The sequence below is a fragment of the Phaseolus vulgaris genome, chromosome 3 (assembly GCF_000499845.2).
Source record: "Phaseolus vulgaris cultivar G19833 chromosome 3, P. vulgaris v2.0, whole genome shotgun sequence".
In the NCBI taxonomy this organism is placed as follows: Eukaryota; Viridiplantae; Streptophyta; class Magnoliopsida; order Fabales; family Fabaceae; genus Phaseolus; species Phaseolus vulgaris.
The window spans coordinates 952,856-972,704 of NC_023757.2; the positions used below are offsets into that span (position 1 = coordinate 952,856).

General features: G+C 35.1%; 1 protein-coding gene across 2 annotated transcripts; it reads left to right on the forward strand.

The window, feature by feature from the left end:
• Window positions 1-13,826: 13,826 nt before the first annotated feature.
• LOC137806079 (uncharacterized protein At4g15970-like) lies at window positions 13,827-17,411 on the forward strand. Of its 2 annotated transcripts, XR_011080301.1 has the most exons (5): window positions 13,829-14,249; window positions 15,590-15,955; window positions 16,220-16,701; window positions 16,822-17,027; window positions 17,167-17,411. XR_011080301.1 is itself a non-coding variant. In XM_068606013.1 (4 exons), exons 1-4 carry the CDS (start codon window positions 14,001-14,003, stop codon window positions 16,871-16,873), a joined length of 1,149 nt encoding a protein of 382 aa, XP_068462114.1. In that variant the 5' UTR covers window positions 13,827-14,000; the 3' UTR covers window positions 16,874-17,146. The 2 variants fall into 2 exon arrangements, 1 of the variants encoding a protein (XP_068462114.1); XM_068606013.1 differs by lacking the exon at window positions 17,167-17,411 and having other exon boundaries at window positions 13,827-14,249; window positions 16,822-17,146.
• The last annotated feature ends 2,438 nt before the right edge of the window (window positions 17,412-19,849 follow it).

The following is a 19,849-nucleotide window of genomic DNA, read 5'->3' on the forward strand; positions in this document are numbered from 1 at the left end:
GTAACTTACCAAACCAAAGAATTCAGAAAAAAAACTAAACACATGAAAGTTTTATCTATAAAAATCAACTTCTCCTCCTACTGAATGCACCTCTCATGCACCTGACACCTCTCATGCACCTAGCATGATTCACATCTACTTAAACTCCACTCATCCACTCACTTACTCACCCACTCACAATAGAAAAAATGAATTCCGATATTAACAAGTTGAAAGAGGAGAGGAGAATCGTAGTTGAGGAGATCAAGCTGGGAAAGCAGAGGGTTCAACAAGCACTGCATGAGTACAATCTTGCAGTGGAGAATGGCTCTCGCAATGTGTCTCTTGCAAAGCAGAATTACTCTCGCGATGAGGTGATTTCCACTCTACTTTCACTTATTTTTTTCATCTGATTATTAATATATGATGGACTTTTTTTTGGCAGAGTAACTCTCAAAACTGTGAAGCATCAGTAAGGAATACAAACGAAGAAAACGCAAGGCTAATGAATATATACAACGAACATCTGGTAAGGCAAGAGATGGAGAAAAAAGCTAGTCAAGAACGTGTGGACATGCTTATAGAAAGGAAGGAAAATCTTGAGCAACAAATCAAACATCTTGAGGACAATAGGAGGTCTTAGTTCATGTTTTCTATTTTATAAAGCCGGAGAGATAGGAGCCTCAGATTATGTTTTCTGTTTGCTTTATGTTTTCTGTCTGCACTTTATTTCTAGATGTGAGATTTGTCAAATGAGAATGAGATGTGAAAGAATATTTTCTGTTTTATTCCATCTGTCTTTCATCTATAGCAATGATACATATATATAACCATAGCATTAGAACCGTACAGAACCGTACAGATTCTTTTTCTAACATAACATCTGTAATTAAGACTAATTATAGACCCATTAATAGTGATTATATTTCTATAATTAAGTCTAATTAAGTCTAATAATGATTTTGTCCGGTAATATCCCTCAAGTTGGAGCATGTAAGTCTTGAATGCCCAACTTGACCAAGATGGCTCCAAACTTTTTAGCACCGAGAGCTTTGGTGAAAAGGTCAGCTAGTTGTGTATGTGTGGGCACATAGGATGGAAGAAGGCGCTTGTGAATGATTTCATCTCGAACAAGGTGGCAGTCAACTTCAATGTGTTTGGTGCGTTCGTGGAAGACCGGGTTTTTAGCAATGTGAAGTGCTGCTATACTAATATAATTTGGATTTTAGTGTAGACATTTTGTTATACAACTTTACTCTTACTATTTGGTAACTTTTTTTTTAATGTTATGATAGTTATTTTCTATTATTTCATAGAAATATAGACACATAAGCGCACTCTAGTGCTTCTATTAACAACCATTCCAATCAATTGAGAAAAAAAAAACATTGTGAATTAGAGTAACTTACCAAACCAAAGAATTCAGAAAAAAAACTAAACACATGAAAGTTTTATCTATAAAAATCAACTTCTCCTCCTACTGAATGCACCTCTCATGCACCTGACACCTCTCATGCACCTAGCATGATTCACATCTACTTAAACTCCACTCATCCACTCACTTACTCACCCACTCACAATAGAAAAAATGAATTCCGATATTAACAAGTTGAAAGAGGAGAGGAGAATCGTAGTTGAGGAGATCAAGCTGGGAAAGCAGAGGGTTCAACAAGCACTGCATGAGTACAATCTTGCAGTGGAGAATGGCTCTCGTTGCAGTGGAGAATGGCTCTCGCAATGTGTCTCTTGCAAAGCAGAATTACTCTCGCGATGAGGTGATTTCCACTCTACTTTCACTTATTTTTTTCATCTGATTATTAATATATGATGGACTTTTTTTTGGCAGAGTAACTCTCAAAACTGTGAAGCATCAGTAAGGAATACAAACGAAGAAAACGCAAGGCTAATGAATATATACAACGAACATCTGGTAAGGCAAGAGATGGAGAAAAAAGCTAGTCAAGAACGTGTGGACATGCTTATAGAAAGGAAGGAAAATCTTGAGCAACAAATCAAACATCTTGAGGACAATAGGAGGTCTTAGTTCATGTTTTCTATTTTATAAAGCCGGAGAGATAGGAGCCTCAGATTATGTTTTCTGTTTGCTTTATGTTTTCTGTCTGCACTTTATTTCTAGATGTGAGATTTGTCAAATGAGAATGAGATGTGAAAGAATATTTTCTGTTTTATTCCATCTGTCTTTCATCTATAGCAATGATACATATATATAACCATAGCATTAGAACCGTACAGAACCGTACAGATTCTTTTTCTAACATAACATCTGTAATTAAGACTAATTATAGACCCATTAATAGTGATTATATTTCTATAATTAAGTCTAATTAAGTCTAATAATGATTTTGTCCGGTAATATCCCTCAAGTTGGAGCATGTAAGTCTTGAATGCCCAACTTGACCAAGATGGCTCCAAACTTTTTAGCACCGAGAGCTTTGGTGAAAAGGTCAGCTAGTTGTGTATGTGTGGGCACATAGGATGGAAGAAGGCGCTTGTGAATGATTTCATCTCGAACAAGGTGGCAGTCAACTTCAATGTGTTTGGTGCGTTCGTGGAAGACCGGGTTTTTAGCAATGTGAAGTGCTGCTATACTAATATAATTTGGATTTTAGTGTAGACATTTTGTTATACAACTTTACTCTTACTATTTGGTAACTTTTTTTTTAATGTTATGATAGTTATTTTCTATTATTTCATAGAAATATAGACACATAAGCGCACTCTAGTGCTTCTATTAACAACCATTCCAATCAATTGAGAAAAAAAAAACATTGTGAATTAGAGTAACTTACCAAACCAAAGAATTCAGAAAAAAAACTAAACACATGAAAGTTTTATCTATAAAAATCAACTTCTCCTCCTACTGAATGCACCTCTCATGCACCTGACACCTCTCATGCACCTAGCATGATTCACATCTACTTAAACTCCACTCATCCACTCACTTACTCACCCACTCACAATAGAAAAAATGAATTCCGATATTAACAAGTTGAAAGAGGAGAGGAGAATCGTAGTTGAGGAGATCAAGCTGGGAAAGCAGAGGGTTCAACAAGCACTGCATGAGTACAATCTTGCAGTGGAGAATGGCTCTCGCAATGTGTCTCTTGCAAAGCAGAATTACTCTCGCGATGAGGTGATTTCCACTCTACTTTCACTTATTTTTTTCATCTGATTATTAATATATGATGGACTTTTTTTTGGCAGAGTAACTCTCAAAACTGTGAAGCATCAGTAAGGAATACAAACGAAGAAAACGCAAGGCTAATGAATATATACAACGAACATCTGGTAAGGCAAGAGATGGAGAAAAAAGCTAGTCAAGAACGTGTGGACATGCTTATAGAAAGGAAGGAAAATCTTGAGCAACAAATCAAACATCTTGAGGACAATAGGAGGTCTTAGTTCATGTTTTCTATTTTATAAAGCCGGAGAGATAGGAGCCTCAGATTATGTTTTCTGTTTGCTTTATGTTTTCTGTCTGCACTTTATTTCTAGATGTGAGATTTGTCAAATGAGAATGAGATGTGAAAGAATATTTTCTGTTTTATTCCATCTGTCTTTCATCTATAGCAATGATACATATATATAACCATAGCATTAGAACCGTACAGAACCGTACAGATTCTTTTTCTAACATAACATCTGTAATTAAGACTAATTATAGACCCATTAATAGTGATTATATTTCTATAATTAAGTCTAATTAAGTCTAATAATGATTTTGTCCGGTAATATCCCTCAAGTTGGAGCATGTAAGTCTTGAATGCCCAACTTGACCAAGATGGCTCCAAACTTTTTAGCACCGAGAGCTTTGGTGAAAAGGTCAGCTAGTTGTGTATGTGTGGGCACATAGGATGGAAGAAGGCGCTTGTGAATGATTTCATCTCGAACAAGGTGGCAGTCAACTTCAATGTGTTTGGTGCGTTCGTGGAAGACCGGGTTTTTAGCAATGTGAAGTGCTGCTATACTAATATAATTTGGATTTTAGTGTAGACATTTTGTTATACAACTTTACTCTTACTATTTGGTAACTTTTTTTTTAATGTTATGATAGTTATTTTCTATTATTTCATAGAAATATAGACACATAAGCGCACTCTAGTGCTTCTATTAACAACCATTCCAATCAATTGAGAAAAAAAAAACATTGTGAATTAGAGTAACTTACCAAACCAAAGAATTCAGAAAAAAAACTAAACACATGAAAGTTTTATCTATAAAAATCAACTTCTCCTCCTACTGAATGCACCTCTCATGCACCTGACACCTCTCATGCACCTAGCATGATTCACATCTACTTAAACTCCACTCATCCACTCACTTACTCACCCACTCACAATAGAAAAAATGAATTCCGATATTAACAAGTTGAAAGAGGAGAGGAGAATCGTAGTTGAGGAGATCAAGCTGGGAAAGCAGAGGGTTCAACAAGCACTGCATGAGTACAATCTTGCAGTGGAGAATGGCTCTCGCAATGTGTCTCTTGCAAAGCAGAATTACTCTCGCGATGAGGTGATTTCCACTCTACTTTCACTTATTTTTTTCATCTGATTATTAATATATGATGGACTTTTTTTTGGCAGAGTAACTCTCAAAACTGTGAAGCATCAGTAAGGAATACAAACGAAGAAAACGCAAGGCTAATGAATATATACAACGAACATCTGGTAAGGCAAGAGATGGAGAAAAAAGCTAGTCAAGAACGTGTGGACATGCTTATAGAAAGGAAGGAAAATCTTGAGCAACAAATCAAACATCTTGAGGACAATAGGAGGTCTTAGTTCATGTTTTCTATTTTATAAAGCCGGAGAGATAGGAGCCTCAGATTATGTTTTCTGTTTGCTTTATGTTTTCTGTCTGCACTTTATTTCTAGATGTGAGATTTGTCAAATGAGAATGAGATGTGAAAGAATATTTTCTGTTTTATTCCATCTGTCTTTCATCTATAGCAATGATACATATATATAACCATAGCATTAGAACCGTACAGAACCGTACAGATTCTTTTTCTAACATAACATCTGTAATTAAGACTAATTATAGACCCATTAATAGTGATTATATTTCTATAATTAAGTCTAATTAAGTCTAATAATGATTTTGTCCGGTAATATCCCTCAAGTTGGAGCATGTAAGTCTTGAATGCCCAACTTGACCAAGATGGCTCCAAACTTTTTAGCACCGAGAGCTTTGGTGAAAAGGTCAGCTAGTTGTGTATGTGTGGGCACATAGGATGGAAGAAGGCGCTTGTGAATGATTTCATCTCGAACAAGGTGGCAGTCAACTTCAATGTGTTTGGTGCGTTCGTGGAAGACCGGGTTTTTAGCAATGTGAAGTGCTGCTATACTAATATAATTTGGATTTTAGTGTAGACATTTTGTTATACAACTTTACTCTTACTATTTGGTAACTTTTTTTTTAATGTTATGATAGTTATTTTCTATTATTTCATAGAAATATAGACACATAAGCGCACTCTAGTGCTTCTATTAACAACCATTCCAATCAATTGAGAAAAAAAAAACATTGTGAATTAGAGTAACTTACCAAACCAAAGAATTCAGAAAAAAAACTAAACACATGAAAGTTTTATCTATAAAAATCAACTTCTCCTCCTACTGAATGCACCTCTCATGCACCTGACACCTCTCATGCACCTAGCATGATTCACATCTACTTAAACTCCACTCATCCACTCACTTACTCACCCACTCACAATAGAAAAAATGAATTCCGATATTAACAAGTTGAAAGAGGAGAGGAGAATCGTAGTTGAGGAGATCAAGCTGGGAAAGCAGAGGGTTCAACAAGCACTGCATGAGTACAATCTTGCAGTGGAGAATGGCTCTCGCAATGTGTCTCTTGCAAAGCAGAATTACTCTCGCGATGAGGTGATTTCCACTCTACTTTCACTTATTTTTTTCATCTGATTATTAATATATGATGGACTTTTTTTTGGCAGAGTAACTCTCAAAACTGTGAAGCATCAGTAAGGAATACAAACGAAGAAAACGCAAGGCTAATGAATATATACAACGAACATCTGGTAAGGCAAGAGATGGAGAAAAAAGCTAGTCAAGAACGTGTGGACATGCTTATAGAAAGGAAGGAAAATCTTGAGCAACAAATCAAACATCTTGAGGACAATAGGAGGTCTTAGTTCATGTTTTCTATTTTATAAAGCCGGAGAGATAGGAGCCTCAGATTATGTTTTCTGTTTGCTTTATGTTTTCTGTCTGCACTTTATTTCTAGATGTGAGATTTGTCAAATGAGAATGAGATGTGAAAGAATATTTTCTGTTTTATTCCATCTGTCTTTCATCTATAGCAATGATACATATATATAACCATAGCATTAGAACCGTACAGAACCGTACAGATTCTTTTTCTAACATAACATCTGTAATTAAGACTAATTATAGACCCATTAATAGTGATTATATTTCTATAATTAAGTCTAATTAAGTCTAATAATGATTTTGTCCGGTAATATCCCTCAAGTTGGAGCATGTAAGTCTTGAATGCCCAACTTGACCAAGATGGCTCCAAACTTTTTAGCACCGAGAGCTTTGGTGAAAAGGTCAGCTAGTTGTGTATGTGTGGGCACATAGGATGGAAGAAGGCGCTTGTGAATGATTTCATCTCGAACAAGGTGGCAGTCAACTTCAATGTGTTTGGTGCGTTCGTGGAAGACCGGGTTTTTAGCAATGTGAAGTGCTGCTATACTAATATAATTTGGATTTTAGTGTAGACATTTTGTTATACAACTTTACTCTTACTATTTGGTAACTTTTTTTTTAATGTTATGATAGTTATTTTCTATTATTTCATAGAAATATAGACACATAAGCGCACTCTAGTGCTTCTATTAACAACCATTCCAATCAATTGAGAAAAAAAAAACATTGTGAATTAGAGTAACTTACCAAACCAAAGAATTCAGAAAAAAAACTAAACACATGAAAGTTTTATCTATAAAAATCAACTTCTCCTCCTACTGAATGCACCTCTCATGCACCTGACACCTCTCATGCACCTAGCATGATTCACATCTACTTAAACTCCACTCATCCACTCACTTACTCACCCACTCACAATAGAAAAAATGAATTCCGATATTAACAAGTTGAAAGAGGAGAGGAGAATCGTAGTTGAGGAGATCAAGCTGGGAAAGCAGAGGGTTCAACAAGCACTGCATGAGTACAATCTTGCAGTGGAGAATGGCTCTCGCAATGTGTCTCTTGCAAAGCAGAATTACTCTCGCGATGAGGTGATTTCCACTCTACTTTCACTTATTTTTTTCATCTGATTATTAATATATGATGGACTTTTTTTTGGCAGAGTAACTCTCAAAACTGTGAAGCATCAGTAAGGAATACAAACGAAGAAAACGCAAGGCTAATGAATATATACAACGAACATCTGGTAAGGCAAGAGATGGAGAAAAAAGCTAGTCAAGAACGTGTGGACATGCTTATAGAAAGGAAGGAAAATCTTGAGCAACAAATCAAACATCTTGAGGACAATAGGAGGTCTTAGTTCATGTTTTCTATTTTATAAAGCCGGAGAGATAGGAGCCTCAGATTATGTTTTCTGTTTGCTTTATGTTTTCTGTCTGCACTTTATTTCTAGATGTGAGATTTGTCAAATGAGAATGAGATGTGAAAGAATATTTTCTGTTTTATTCCATCTGTCTTTCATCTATAGCAATGATACATATATATAACCATAGCATTAGAACCGTACAGAACCGTACAGATTCTTTTTCTAACATAACATCTGTAATTAAGACTAATTATAGACCCATTAATAGTGATTATATTTCTATAATTAAGTCTAATTAAGTCTAATAATGATTTTGTCCGGTAATATCCCTCAAGTTGGAGCATGTAAGTCTTGAATGCCCAACTTGACCAAGATGGCTCCAAACTTTTTAGCACCGAGAGCTTTGGTGAAAAGGTCAGCTAGTTGTGTATGTGTGGGCACATAGGATGGAAGAAGGCGCTTGTGAATGATTTCATCTCGAACAAGGTGGCAGTCAACTTCAATGTGTTTGGTGCGTTCGTGGAAGACCGGGTTTTTAGCAATGTGAAGTGCTGCTTGACTATCACAATAAAGACGAATTGGGTCAGGATGAGGAACATGTAGAGAAGCGAGAAGGTCTTTAATCCACTTTAATTCTCGGGTGGTCTTAGCCATTGATCGATATTCAGCCTCAGCAGAGGAGGCAGAAACCGTTTGTTGTTTCTGGGTTTTCCAAGAGATTGGGGAAGTGCCGAGTTGAATAAACCATCCGGTGAGAGAGTTCCGTGTCAGTGGACAACTTGCCCAATCAGAATCACACCACCCAAAGAGTTGTAAGTTGTTCTCTCGGGGTAGGAGTATTCCTTGTCCAGGATGCCCCTTTAAATATCGAACAACACGAAAAGCAGCTTGCCAATGCTCGGAGCGTGGATTTTGCATAAATTGAGATAAAGCTTGGACACTGTAGGCAAGGTCAGGTCGAGTGAAACACAGATAAATTAACCTCCCAACAAGTCTACGATAAGTAGCCGGGTCAGAAAGAAAAGAACCAGTAGCGGAGCTCAATTTGTGATTTTCTTCACATGGTGTAGTGGCGGGCTTCGCACCCAACAATCCGACTTCAGTAATGATATCTAAGGCATATTTCCTCTGACAAAGGAAGATTCCGTTGGGGAGCGAGCAACTTCAACCCCCAGGAAGTACTTGAGGCGGCCTAAATCTTTCATATGAAAGCATTGATTTAAGTAGCCTTTAAAACATTGGATGACAGTACCATTATTCCCTGCAATCACAAGATCATCAACGTAGACTAGCACAACCAACTGTATGTCATTATTATTGAGAGTAAACAGGGAATGATCCTTCGGGGATTGTTGGAAGCCGTAACGAGTGAGAGAAGAAGATAGTTTAGCAAACCAACACCTGGGGGCCTGTCGGAGGCCATATAGAGACTTTTGAAGCTTGCACACTGCCCCTGGTTGAGATTCTTGGAAGCCAGGAGGGAGTTTCATATAAACCTCATCATCAAGATCACCATGGAGAAACGCATTGTGAACGTCCATCTGATGAAGCTCCCAATCTTTTGCGGCTGCTAATGCTAGAGTTGTGCGAATGGTTACCGTCTTTACGACAGGAGAAAACGTCTCGTTGTAATCCAAACCCTCCACTTGATGATTGCCAAGAATTACCAATCGAGCCTTGAATCTTTCAATTGTTCCATCCGAGTTGTATTTGATTTTGTAGATCCATTTACACCCAAGTGCCTTCTTTCCAGGAGGGAGAGCGGTGAGTTTCCAGGTGTCATTGAGTTCGAGAGCATGAATCTCCTGTGCCATAGCATCACGCCACGGGGGTTCTCGGACCGCTTGAGAAAAGAACAAGGGTTCCTGCTCGGTGTGTAAAGAGGCAAGAAAACTTTGATGATGTTTAGAAAAGGAATCACAATTCACAAAATCATGTATAGGATACGAAACACCTGAGGATTCTGTTGAAGGAGGTGACGGAACAGAGGGGCTTGACGGTATCGTGGTGGCTGCGACAAAATCGCGTAACCGTACGGAAGGCAGCTTCGCGCGATGCCCTCGCCCAAGGGGAACCGCGGCCGTCAGCGGTGGTGAAGAAACCGACGGCGCCGTCTCCGTCGGACGCGGCGGTGGATCCGCGGGTAGCGTCGAGGCTTCTATAAACGGATCGGAGTCGTTGATAGTGTGGTCGAAGTCATCTGTGAGGGTAGCATCCTCCTTGGCTGGGATGGGAGATGCAATGGGTTGGTTGACGATACATTCATCTAGGTTTGAGGAGGCAACTTCATGAAGAAAATGTGGGTCCGTTCCAGTTTCTAAAGAGGTGGCAATAATTGGGTTTTGCAATGGTGGTGCAGTGTCCATCTTTTTGGCTTCAAAATATGGAAATTTATTTTCGAAAAAATGTACATCACGAGAGACAAAGAAAGTTTCTGTTTCCAAATCAAATAATTTCCATCCTTTTTGGCCATATGGATACCCGACAAACACACATTTTCGGCTACGACTATCAAATTTATCCCGCTGTCTATTTTGATTATGAGCATAACATAATGAACCAAATACTCGTAAGTGCGCGTAACTGGGTACACATCCATGGATCACTTCATAAGGGGTTTTTCCTTTTAGAATGGAGGATGGTGTGAGATTGATTAAGTAGCCTGCAGTCAAAACGCATTCCCCCCAAAATTTAATGGGAAGATTGCCTTGAAACCGTAATGACCAAGCAACATTCAGAATATGCCGATGCTTGCGTTCGACGCGTCCATTTTGTTGCGGGGTCCCGACACAGGAAGTTTGGTGAAGGATACCTTGTTGAATGAAATATTGTTTTAGACACATGAATTCGGTTCCATTGTCAGAGCGAACCATTTTAACACATTTGTTGTATTGCCTCTCAACGAGTGTGAAATTTTTTTTCAAAGTCACTGATACCTCTGTTTTTTCTTTTAACAAATAGATCCAAACTGCCCGTGAACAATCATCCACAATTGTCAAAAAATATGAAGCACCACAGGATGAAGGAGTTTTATAAGGACCCCATAAGTCACAATGAATTAAATCAAAAATATTCAAAGCTTGATGCGCACTTAAGAAAAACTTATCTATCGTTTGTTTCGATTTTTCACAAACTTCACAAACTTTATTCAACTCATCACGAGTACATTTCCCACTTATATCAGGAAGCATTTGCACAATCTTAAATGACGGATGTCCTAATCTTTGGTGCCAAAGTGCTAGTTGATTTTCCATCTTGACATGACATGCTTGAGTCTTTCGTACCCCACGATACCAATAAAGCCCATCTTTCCGTTCACTTGCTCCAATCAGCGTCCTCGAAGTGCGGTCCTGTATAATACACAATTTATCAGTGAATGTTACAACACAATTTTCTTCATCCGTCAATTGAGGTACTGAAAGTAAATTGCATTTTAATTTGGGAACATAAAGGACATTTTTCAATTCAAGTCCTTCTTCAAGAGTCACTGTTCCCTGTTCGCAAGCTAGAACACGTTCACCATCGGGTAACCCTACGGGGCACCCTTGTATAGTTTCCTTTTCACTCAAATTTTCCAGTGACCCGGTCATATGGTTTGATGCCCCACTGTCAATAATCCACAAATCCCAAATGCTCTTACCAGTCATTTTCTCTTATTCATTTGATTTTTGTTTGCTGATCATATCAACCAGTACCTTCCATTGTTCATTGGTCAGACCTGCCATCTCAAGTTTCTTGTCGTCATTGTTGGCTTGACTGTTGCTTCCACTAGCGTGTGCCACATTTGCACGTGTCGGGTTACCTTTGTTTCGCATCCCTTGGCGTCCCCTGCCGTTCCATTTGCCTTCACTTTTTGGTATGTCACCCCACCATTCGGGATATCCGATCAATTGGAAGCATCCCTTCATGTCGTGACCATTTTTACCGCAATGACTGCACGTCATTAATTTTTCTACCATATCTCCACGCCCTTTTTCTTTGTAGTTGGCCTGCATCGCGAGACCCACGACCAACCCCCTTTCTTCCGTTGATTTGGCCATCATTCTCACTCTTTCTTCTTGTACCAACATAGCATATACGCGGTTCAGAGACGGCAATGGGTCTGAGGCCAGAATGTTTGATCTTACTGTCCCGTAGCTTGCGTCATCCAACCCCATAAGGAGTTGATGAACCTTCTCTTCCTCCCTTCGTTTTTCCAACTGAGCACCAATCCCACACTTGCATCCACCACACGTACAAGATGAAATTTTGTCACTGTTAGCAAGCTCATCCCAAAGGACCTTCAATTTTCCAAAGTAAGTTGCCACCACCATTCCCTCCTGCTTGCATCTTGACAAGTCTGACCTTAGTTGTTGAATTCTATGTCCATTCACGACCGAGAATCTTTCTTTAATGTCTTCCCACAAGTTATGTGCAGTCTCAGCATATGCTATTGTGGATCGTAAGCTTGGTTCAATGGTGTTTAGAATCTAAGAGACAATCATGGACTGCACGGTCCACCAATCTTCAAGGTCGGGTGCCTCATCCTCTGGTTGGATATGTGTTCCATCAATGAAGCCCCATTTTCTCCGGGCACGAAGCGAGATCTTTACTGCTCTTGTCCATTCGTCGTAATTTTCTCCGCGCAATTGGACTTGCGTGATTATGTTTCCGGGATTGTCACTCGCGTTGAGATCATATGGCGAGTAGGTCTTCTTAGCACCTCCTCCTTCGTGCTCTGCTTTGTTGGCATTATTCTTTTCTGGTGCATCTGCCATGGTTGTGCACCGTTGCCTTTGCTTTGTGTTTGTCGGGTATCAGAGTTTTGTGCTCTGATACCATGAAAGAATATTTTCTGCTTTATTCAATCTGTCTTTCATCTATAGCAATGATACATATATATATATATATATAACCATAGCATTAGAACCGTACAAATTCTTTTTCTAACATAACATCTGTAATTAAGACTAATTATAGACCCATTAATAGTGATTATATTCCTATAATTAAGTCTAATTATAGACTCATTAATAGTGATTATATTCCTGTAATTAAGTCTAATAATGATTTTGTCCGGTAACAATCTGATATTGATTAATTTATGTTTGTTAACTATTTGGTGACTGAAAAAATATTTATAATATGAAGTTGAAGATTCCATAGGAAAATCCTATGGCCTCAACAAATATTTATACTTTTTATTTTAATATTTATAAAAATAAAAATAACTTTGAAGGAAGATAATATTTCATGTTATGCATAAGCAGATAGATTTATTAATTTATCCTCACTTGATTTTAGTGGGAGTAAGTAACAAGTTATAACTACAATTATCTTAAGATAATTATCTAAATTTAGTGGAGGATTTAAAGGTAATCAATCATACATGTAGTTACAAGATGCTTAAGCATACCTAACAATCGCATATTCAAAGTTTCAAATTGTTGAATGCAACAAGTACATCCGTTTTCACTCTACCTGTTTCCACTGATGGCTTCACTCATAACCAGTTCACCAGTTTGGTAGTGAACTAGATAAAAAGTCAAAGAAATAAGGACAACAACATTTGAGTAAAATAAAAATTTATTCTAAATCAAGTTCTAGTCAATTATAATTCATCTTTATTCAATTATCCTCTAACTAAAAGAATATATTTGTGAACAAAAAATAAGAAAAATAATTTAGAAATTAAAACAAGATGATAAAGAAAAGGAAGCTAGAAACCATGAGAAAAAAAAAGTGAGAGAAAGAGAAAAGGAAAAAATAAGAGAGAAATAGCCTATTTTTAGAATTTAATGACCTTTTCTTAAACTTTTTATATTTTTAAGAATTTAAGCATCAACAATTTTTATAGAGTGACTATTTATTCTAGTTTTATAAATATTCTTCAATTTAAATAAATTAAAAAAATTTAACATTGTCAAATAAAGATTGTTCAAATAAACTATTCAAATATGAAAATATTTATCAATCGAAGTATTTGTGATTATATTTTCTGGAGTATTATATTTGGAAAGAAAGTATAGTTTGTATTTAACAAATTTAGAAAGAAAGTTAAAAGGTTTGTTTCAAATAAACATTTAAAATAAATAGAAAATAGAAAATATAGTAAAACTAAATAGTTATTACAAACCATAACTTCTATTTGTATAAAACTTAATTTTTCTGATATTTTCATAACTATCTAACTTAATAAATAATTAAGAGTCAAAGTAGGTAAAGTATGAAAATTAGAAAGTGAATAAAATTCCATAAGACTCACTCTTTATTTATAATAAATATTTGTAGAGTTACGTTACATGCATGTTCATTGAATTCAGCACCAGTTCTCATCTCTCACACTAATCACAAACACTAACCTCACTGCTCACACAACTCAAATCAGATTAATATTTTAAATAAGTTTCGTTTTAAGTAAATTCGGTTTGCTCAGACGACGTCGTTCACCGAAATGACCTCTCTACCGCCACCCAATGCCTCGTGTCACGCTCCCTTCCTACCGGCGACGACTTCCGGCGACGTCTTACCGCCACGCAGGTAACTTCACCGTCCTCATGTTGCCGGAATCCGCCCTCGTTCTCCGCCGGAGCATCGGTGCGGCGCTCTTCTTCCTCCTCGTCTCTTTCTCGTGCCTACTCCTCTTTGGAAATGCCGATTACTCTCGCTTCGCCTCTTCCAATCCCTTGGTTCACGTATCCACTGTTTTTCCGTCCAACGATTCGGTGAGTACCGTTTCGCCACTCTCTCTCGTTGTAATTTCTGTTAGCGTTGATAATTCCGAATTTAGCGTGATTTGGAAAGTGTTTGTGTGTTAGCTATGATCAAGGTTTTGAACTGCGGTGGCGGTTTCATCGCGCTTTTATGCGGACAAAAGAAACATTTGCTTTGGTGACAGAAATTGTTGTTAAAATCTTCGACATGATATTCCTAACTGTGGAAGGTATACTGATTACGATAGTTCTGAGTAAGATTTGAAAGAACGTAAACGGTTGCCATGATTTCGCAATCGCATTTGTCTGTAATTTCCTGTGTTAATGATCTCGACCAAACTGTGAGATCACAACTTAAACCTTGGTTCTGAGCGGAAAATTGTGTTGTTGAATTGTCTGTTTGATTATGTGTATGCCGAGTGTGATGAGAAGTTGAATTAGATTAACGGACTCTGTTAATTGGAACAATACTTTGTATATAGTGAATGAAATTCAGTTCTCGAAAAATGCTGTGTCGATCCTTCTGTGTGTTTGGTTTATTATTCACTTGAGAAAGATTGAAGTGATGACGGAAGAGTAATGGAAGAGGTTGAAATCTTGTTGAATTTCATTTATTATTGTTATGTTTTCTAGGAGTAGTTGAAGGTGGAGGATGGAAACAAAATTTGGAACACTGTCTAATGTGCATAATTAGGTGAACGAAAATACCAGCTCCTGTTAGAATTTGTTATCCTCTTCTTTTTGGACCAGAGGAAATCCTAAATTTTGCCTTCCAAAGCTAAATGTGTTACCACATTGTTCCCCTACAAATTTTGATCGTCAAATTAATTATTCAATGATTTGTTGTCTTTATTTTAGTTCGTCCAAGATTTTGTTACTTCCTTTGTTGGCACATTATTCAAAGATTTAGTAACTGGTTAAATCTCTCAGGGACAATTTTGGCAACAAAATTAAACACAGACTGCTGCTTAGAAAAATATTAAAATCTTCATTGGAATTAAGGAAAACTGGATATTTTTAACTACTTTTAGATACATTAATTTCAAATGGTGAATTCCAATAATGGTTCTAGAAGCATACATGCATTGTTTGTTTAACTATTCTCCTTAATACTTTTACATCCTAGTTGCATCTACACCACTCTAGTAGTTCTGTCAAGTACGATCCAATTGATGCCTTTTCATTTCTTAAATTATGACTGAATATTACTATTTTGGCTGGATCTTTAAAAATATGATAGGCATAGCCTAAATTGGAAGAATTTAATATAATTGTGATCTTGTTTGTGTAATTTATTAATGGAAGGGGCATTCACATTCTTTTTTTTTCTTTCTGAAATGATTCTTTTGCAGGTAAGCAATGAGTATTCACTTGAAAATATTCTGAATGAGGCTTCTATGAAAGACAAAACTGTTATCTTGACCACATTAAATGAAGCCTGGGCAGCACCAAATTCAATCATTGATCTATTCCTTGAGAGTTTTAGAATTGGAGATCGTACTCGCAGGCTTTTGAATCATTTAGTAATTGTTGCATTAGACCCGAAAGCTTTTATACGTTGTCAGGCAATACACCCATTTTGCTATTTGCTTGCTAGTGAAGCTGTTGATTTTCGTGAGGAGGCATTCTTCATGACTCCTCATTATTTGAAGATGATGTGGAGACGAATTGATTTCCTGCGCTCCGTTCTAGAGTTGGGGTACAATTTTGTGTTCACAGTAAGTATCTAATCACTAACTTTCTCATGTTTACTTGGACTAACTTGTGTAATCCTTGAGACCATGGAAATACTTTCACGAATTCTGATGTTAGCAAATCATTTAAATTGCCTTATTTTATATCCAGCAGGTTAGGATAATCTGTATCAGCAAACCGTATCATTCCAGCTATGCATTTTTTTTCTTATTTTGCTTTTATTGATTTCCTTTCAGAGGAGATTTAAATATAACATATCTAAATTTGATACTTATGTCCTCAACCAGGATGCTGATATCATGTGGTTTAGAGACCCGTTTCCTCGGTTTCACAGGGATGCAGATTTCCAGATAGCATGTGATCATTTCACAGGCAGCTTTGATGATGTAGAGAACAGACCCAATGGAGGGTTCAACTTTGTAAAGTCCAATAATAGGTCAATTGAGTTTTACAAGTTCTGGTATTCTTCACAAGAAACCTACCCTGGCTACCATGATCAGGATGTCCTCAATTTTATCAAGGTTGACCCTTTCATTACTGATTTAGGACTGAAGATGAAATTCTTGGATACAGCTAATTTTGGTGGGCTTTGTGAACCAAGTAAAGATTTAAATAAAGTTTGCACGATGCATGCAAATTGTTGCTATGGTATGGATAGTAAACTTCATGATCTTAGAATCATGCTTCAAGATTGGAAATATTATTTGACCTTAGCTCCAAGTTTGAAGAGGTTATCAATTATTTCCTGGAGGGTACCTCAGAAATGCAGGTTGACCACACACTCATGCTTTCTCATTCAATATTTTGATTCTGTTCTTTATTAAACGTTTTTTTTTTCTTTTTTATCCATTTTAGTTGCCATTATTATCTTCTGCTTCTTTCTTTTCAGCCTTGACTCTCTGAATACCGGTTCACCAGAAAAGAGTGCTCAGGAGAATTGAAATTCTCAATCTTAGACATTGAGGTGGAAGTTCAGCTGAAATGCTGCTGGACAAAAGGTTTTGTTTTCATTTTAGTTAGGTCTGCTACTGTAATCAGCCAGAATGGTGCTCTGGCATATACAAATTTGGAGAGAAATTAATTTTGCTTAACCAAGTAAGTACTGAAAAGAATTATCTTGACACTCAATCAAAAGATCAATGTAAAAGATATAGCATTCTGCTCTATTTATTGAATTTTGTTACTCAATTTTGTGCAACACTGTATCGTATTTATTCTTGGTTTCTTTTTGCAGTGCTCAACTCTACTACATCTTGTTTTTCCTCAAGCAACACAGAACACAGTAAATTTCAAATCCAAGTTTCTTTGCTTTGTGTTTGAATCTTCAAAAACACATTTTCAATATCTTCCACAATTTCAATTCAGAAAGCGATTTACAAAACATTTTGAAAATAACTTTCTTAACACATTCTTGTATTTTCTTTCTAGAACATATTCAAAACATTTTTTCTATGAATACAAAATTTAATTCTGGAAAAATATATTCAATGACCTTTTGGAAAATTAATTTTGAAATACATTTTAGGCACTCTTTGGAAATTTACCTTTAGAAAATAATTCACAGATTAAAAGTTTTTTACGTTTGAATCAATGATATATTTCACTTACGATAAGATTCTTGATTTTTTGTGTGTAATTATATACAGGTCATATTAAGAGTTAATTTTAAGAGTTTAATGACAAAACATTATTTATACCTATATTATTAGAAACCGTACTTATATTATTATAAATATTAATACTATCTAATATTTTTTGTTGAATTAGGTTGAGTATCAAATTCAAAATATTATTAACTTATAATATTATTGAGATTATTATTTTGATAGTTGAAATATTTTTATTTTTTTTAGTGAGATTAAAAATTCAATCGGATCAGAATTATTAAACCTGGATAATTAGTTCTTTTTGGAACTCTTATATATTAGTTTTAATAATAAAAAAAACATAGATAACGTATAATGATTATGCATTGTATTAAAGTGTTTTTCATTAAATTATATATCTTTATCCAAAACATGTGCAATATAAATAATACATGATTTCATGTTTTAAATATATGATTAAAGAGTTGATTCTTAATATATATTATTACATATAAAAAAATATTCCACGAGGTTATATTATAAAGACTATTCTCTTGTAAACTTTTTTATTATAAAAATGTAAAAATATAATTTTCAACTTAAAGATACAATTATGGGTTGAAGTATTACGAGAAGGAGGGTGGTAAAGACGAAAACATGCATTAAAATCTGTATATTATAGAAAAAAAAAAGTTATTGTATTATTTTTTTCAGATTAAAAATTCAAACAAAGTATATATACTAATAGAAAAGATTAGATAAGATATAATGAAATCTAAATAATTAATTTTTTTATTATATATATTAAAGGTGTCATTTTAATTATATTTTTACTCTACAATTATTTTCTACCTTCATCTACTAATAAACACAATAACATAATTAGTTCACCAAACACTCTTTAATATTGTGTCTATCTTATTTATGTGATTTCACATATGTTTATGTTGATGATAATGTTAAAGGAATATTCATAATTAAAAACTAAGAAAAAAAATCATTCATATTATGTGTAAGTGTTTTGTGAAGATTTTTTTCAACATTTATGTCTAAATTTGAATACTGATTTAGTCTTTCTTTTCAAAACGAACATTTAACTAGATAGTGTCTAAGTAGTGAATGCTATATATCATACATTTCTAGGGTTGTAATTATTGAAAATACAAGTCTATTTTATACTTTATATTGAATCTTAAATAATCCAGGCCTAAAATAAGTTAATTTAATTAAAGTTTATTCTTTTAGTCACAAAATTCCAGTCCTTGAAAATAAATATATTAGGAATACACCTTTTAGACACCCTTTTTATTACATTCTTTCTTTTTAGTTATTTTTCTAAAAAAATTACATAATAAATAGGGATTCATTAAACAAGAGATATCTCCCACATCCTTTTTATGATTTTTTTAAAATTCAATTAAGAATGTTGCTACTAAAAAAATCCATAAAGTGTATTTCTATTAAGAAAAACAATTAACACTTTTTTGGGTACTCAATTGAAAGAGAAAAAACAAATCACGTATGATATAAAATTTATTTAAGGGTTAACATATTATTAAATATTTAACCATAAAGACATAACTATCTATAATTTATTTTTATCAAATATAATTACAAATTATACTTATATGAACAATAACTCTTAGAGATCGATATTTGAAGTATTGTCCGTTTTAGAGATCGATATTTCATTACGATTTTATTTTTAAAATGTGTATTTAAGTTACTTTTAACTTTAACTCATAAACGATATAACTTTAACTAATAAACGATATGAGACTATATTAACCGAGAGAATACTTACTATACTATAACAATTACATGAGTGCAAATACTCTCACAAATTCGTTTACTGATCCTCGAAGTCTCATCTTCAAATCAATATTTTGTTGTTGAAAATCTGGGAAATTTTGCAGAAAGAAGGCGAATTAAAAACAAGAGTTTATGGAAGATAAAAGAATTTGTGTTATTTTGAAATTGAAAGCAACAGATAAAGAAAAGAAACACGGTTTCTTACTAAGATGATTACTCAATTAAACAATTGGTAAACTAAATTACTGAAATCATTAGATATAAGTCAAGTAAGCATCAGATTCGTTGCTAACACATATTCTATCAATCCTTCATGCTCACTCTACACTCCTTCTCATTGCTATCATATTTTCTCTAAATAGAAATCACAAATGATTCCATTTTCTCGGATATTATTTAAATTTATCTTAATTTTAATATGAAATTTCTACATTTATTGGATATGGATATGAATATGGATAATATTTAATTTTTTAAATTGAGTATGGAAATGAATATGTACATATCCGTCTCATTAAG

Coding starts and splice junctions, on each gene's coding strand:
- LOC137806079 (XM_068606013.1), top strand. CDS start 14,001: ATGCCTCGTGTCACGCTCCCTTCCTACCGGCGACGACTTCCGGCGACG. Junction 15,956..16,219: donor GGTACAATTTTGTGTTCACA/GTAAGTATCTAA, acceptor GTCCTCAACCAG/GATGCTGATATCATGTGGTT. Junction 16,702..16,821: donor AGGGTACCTCAGAAATGCAG/GTTGACCACACA, acceptor CTTTCTTTTCAG/CCTTGACTCTCTGAATACCG.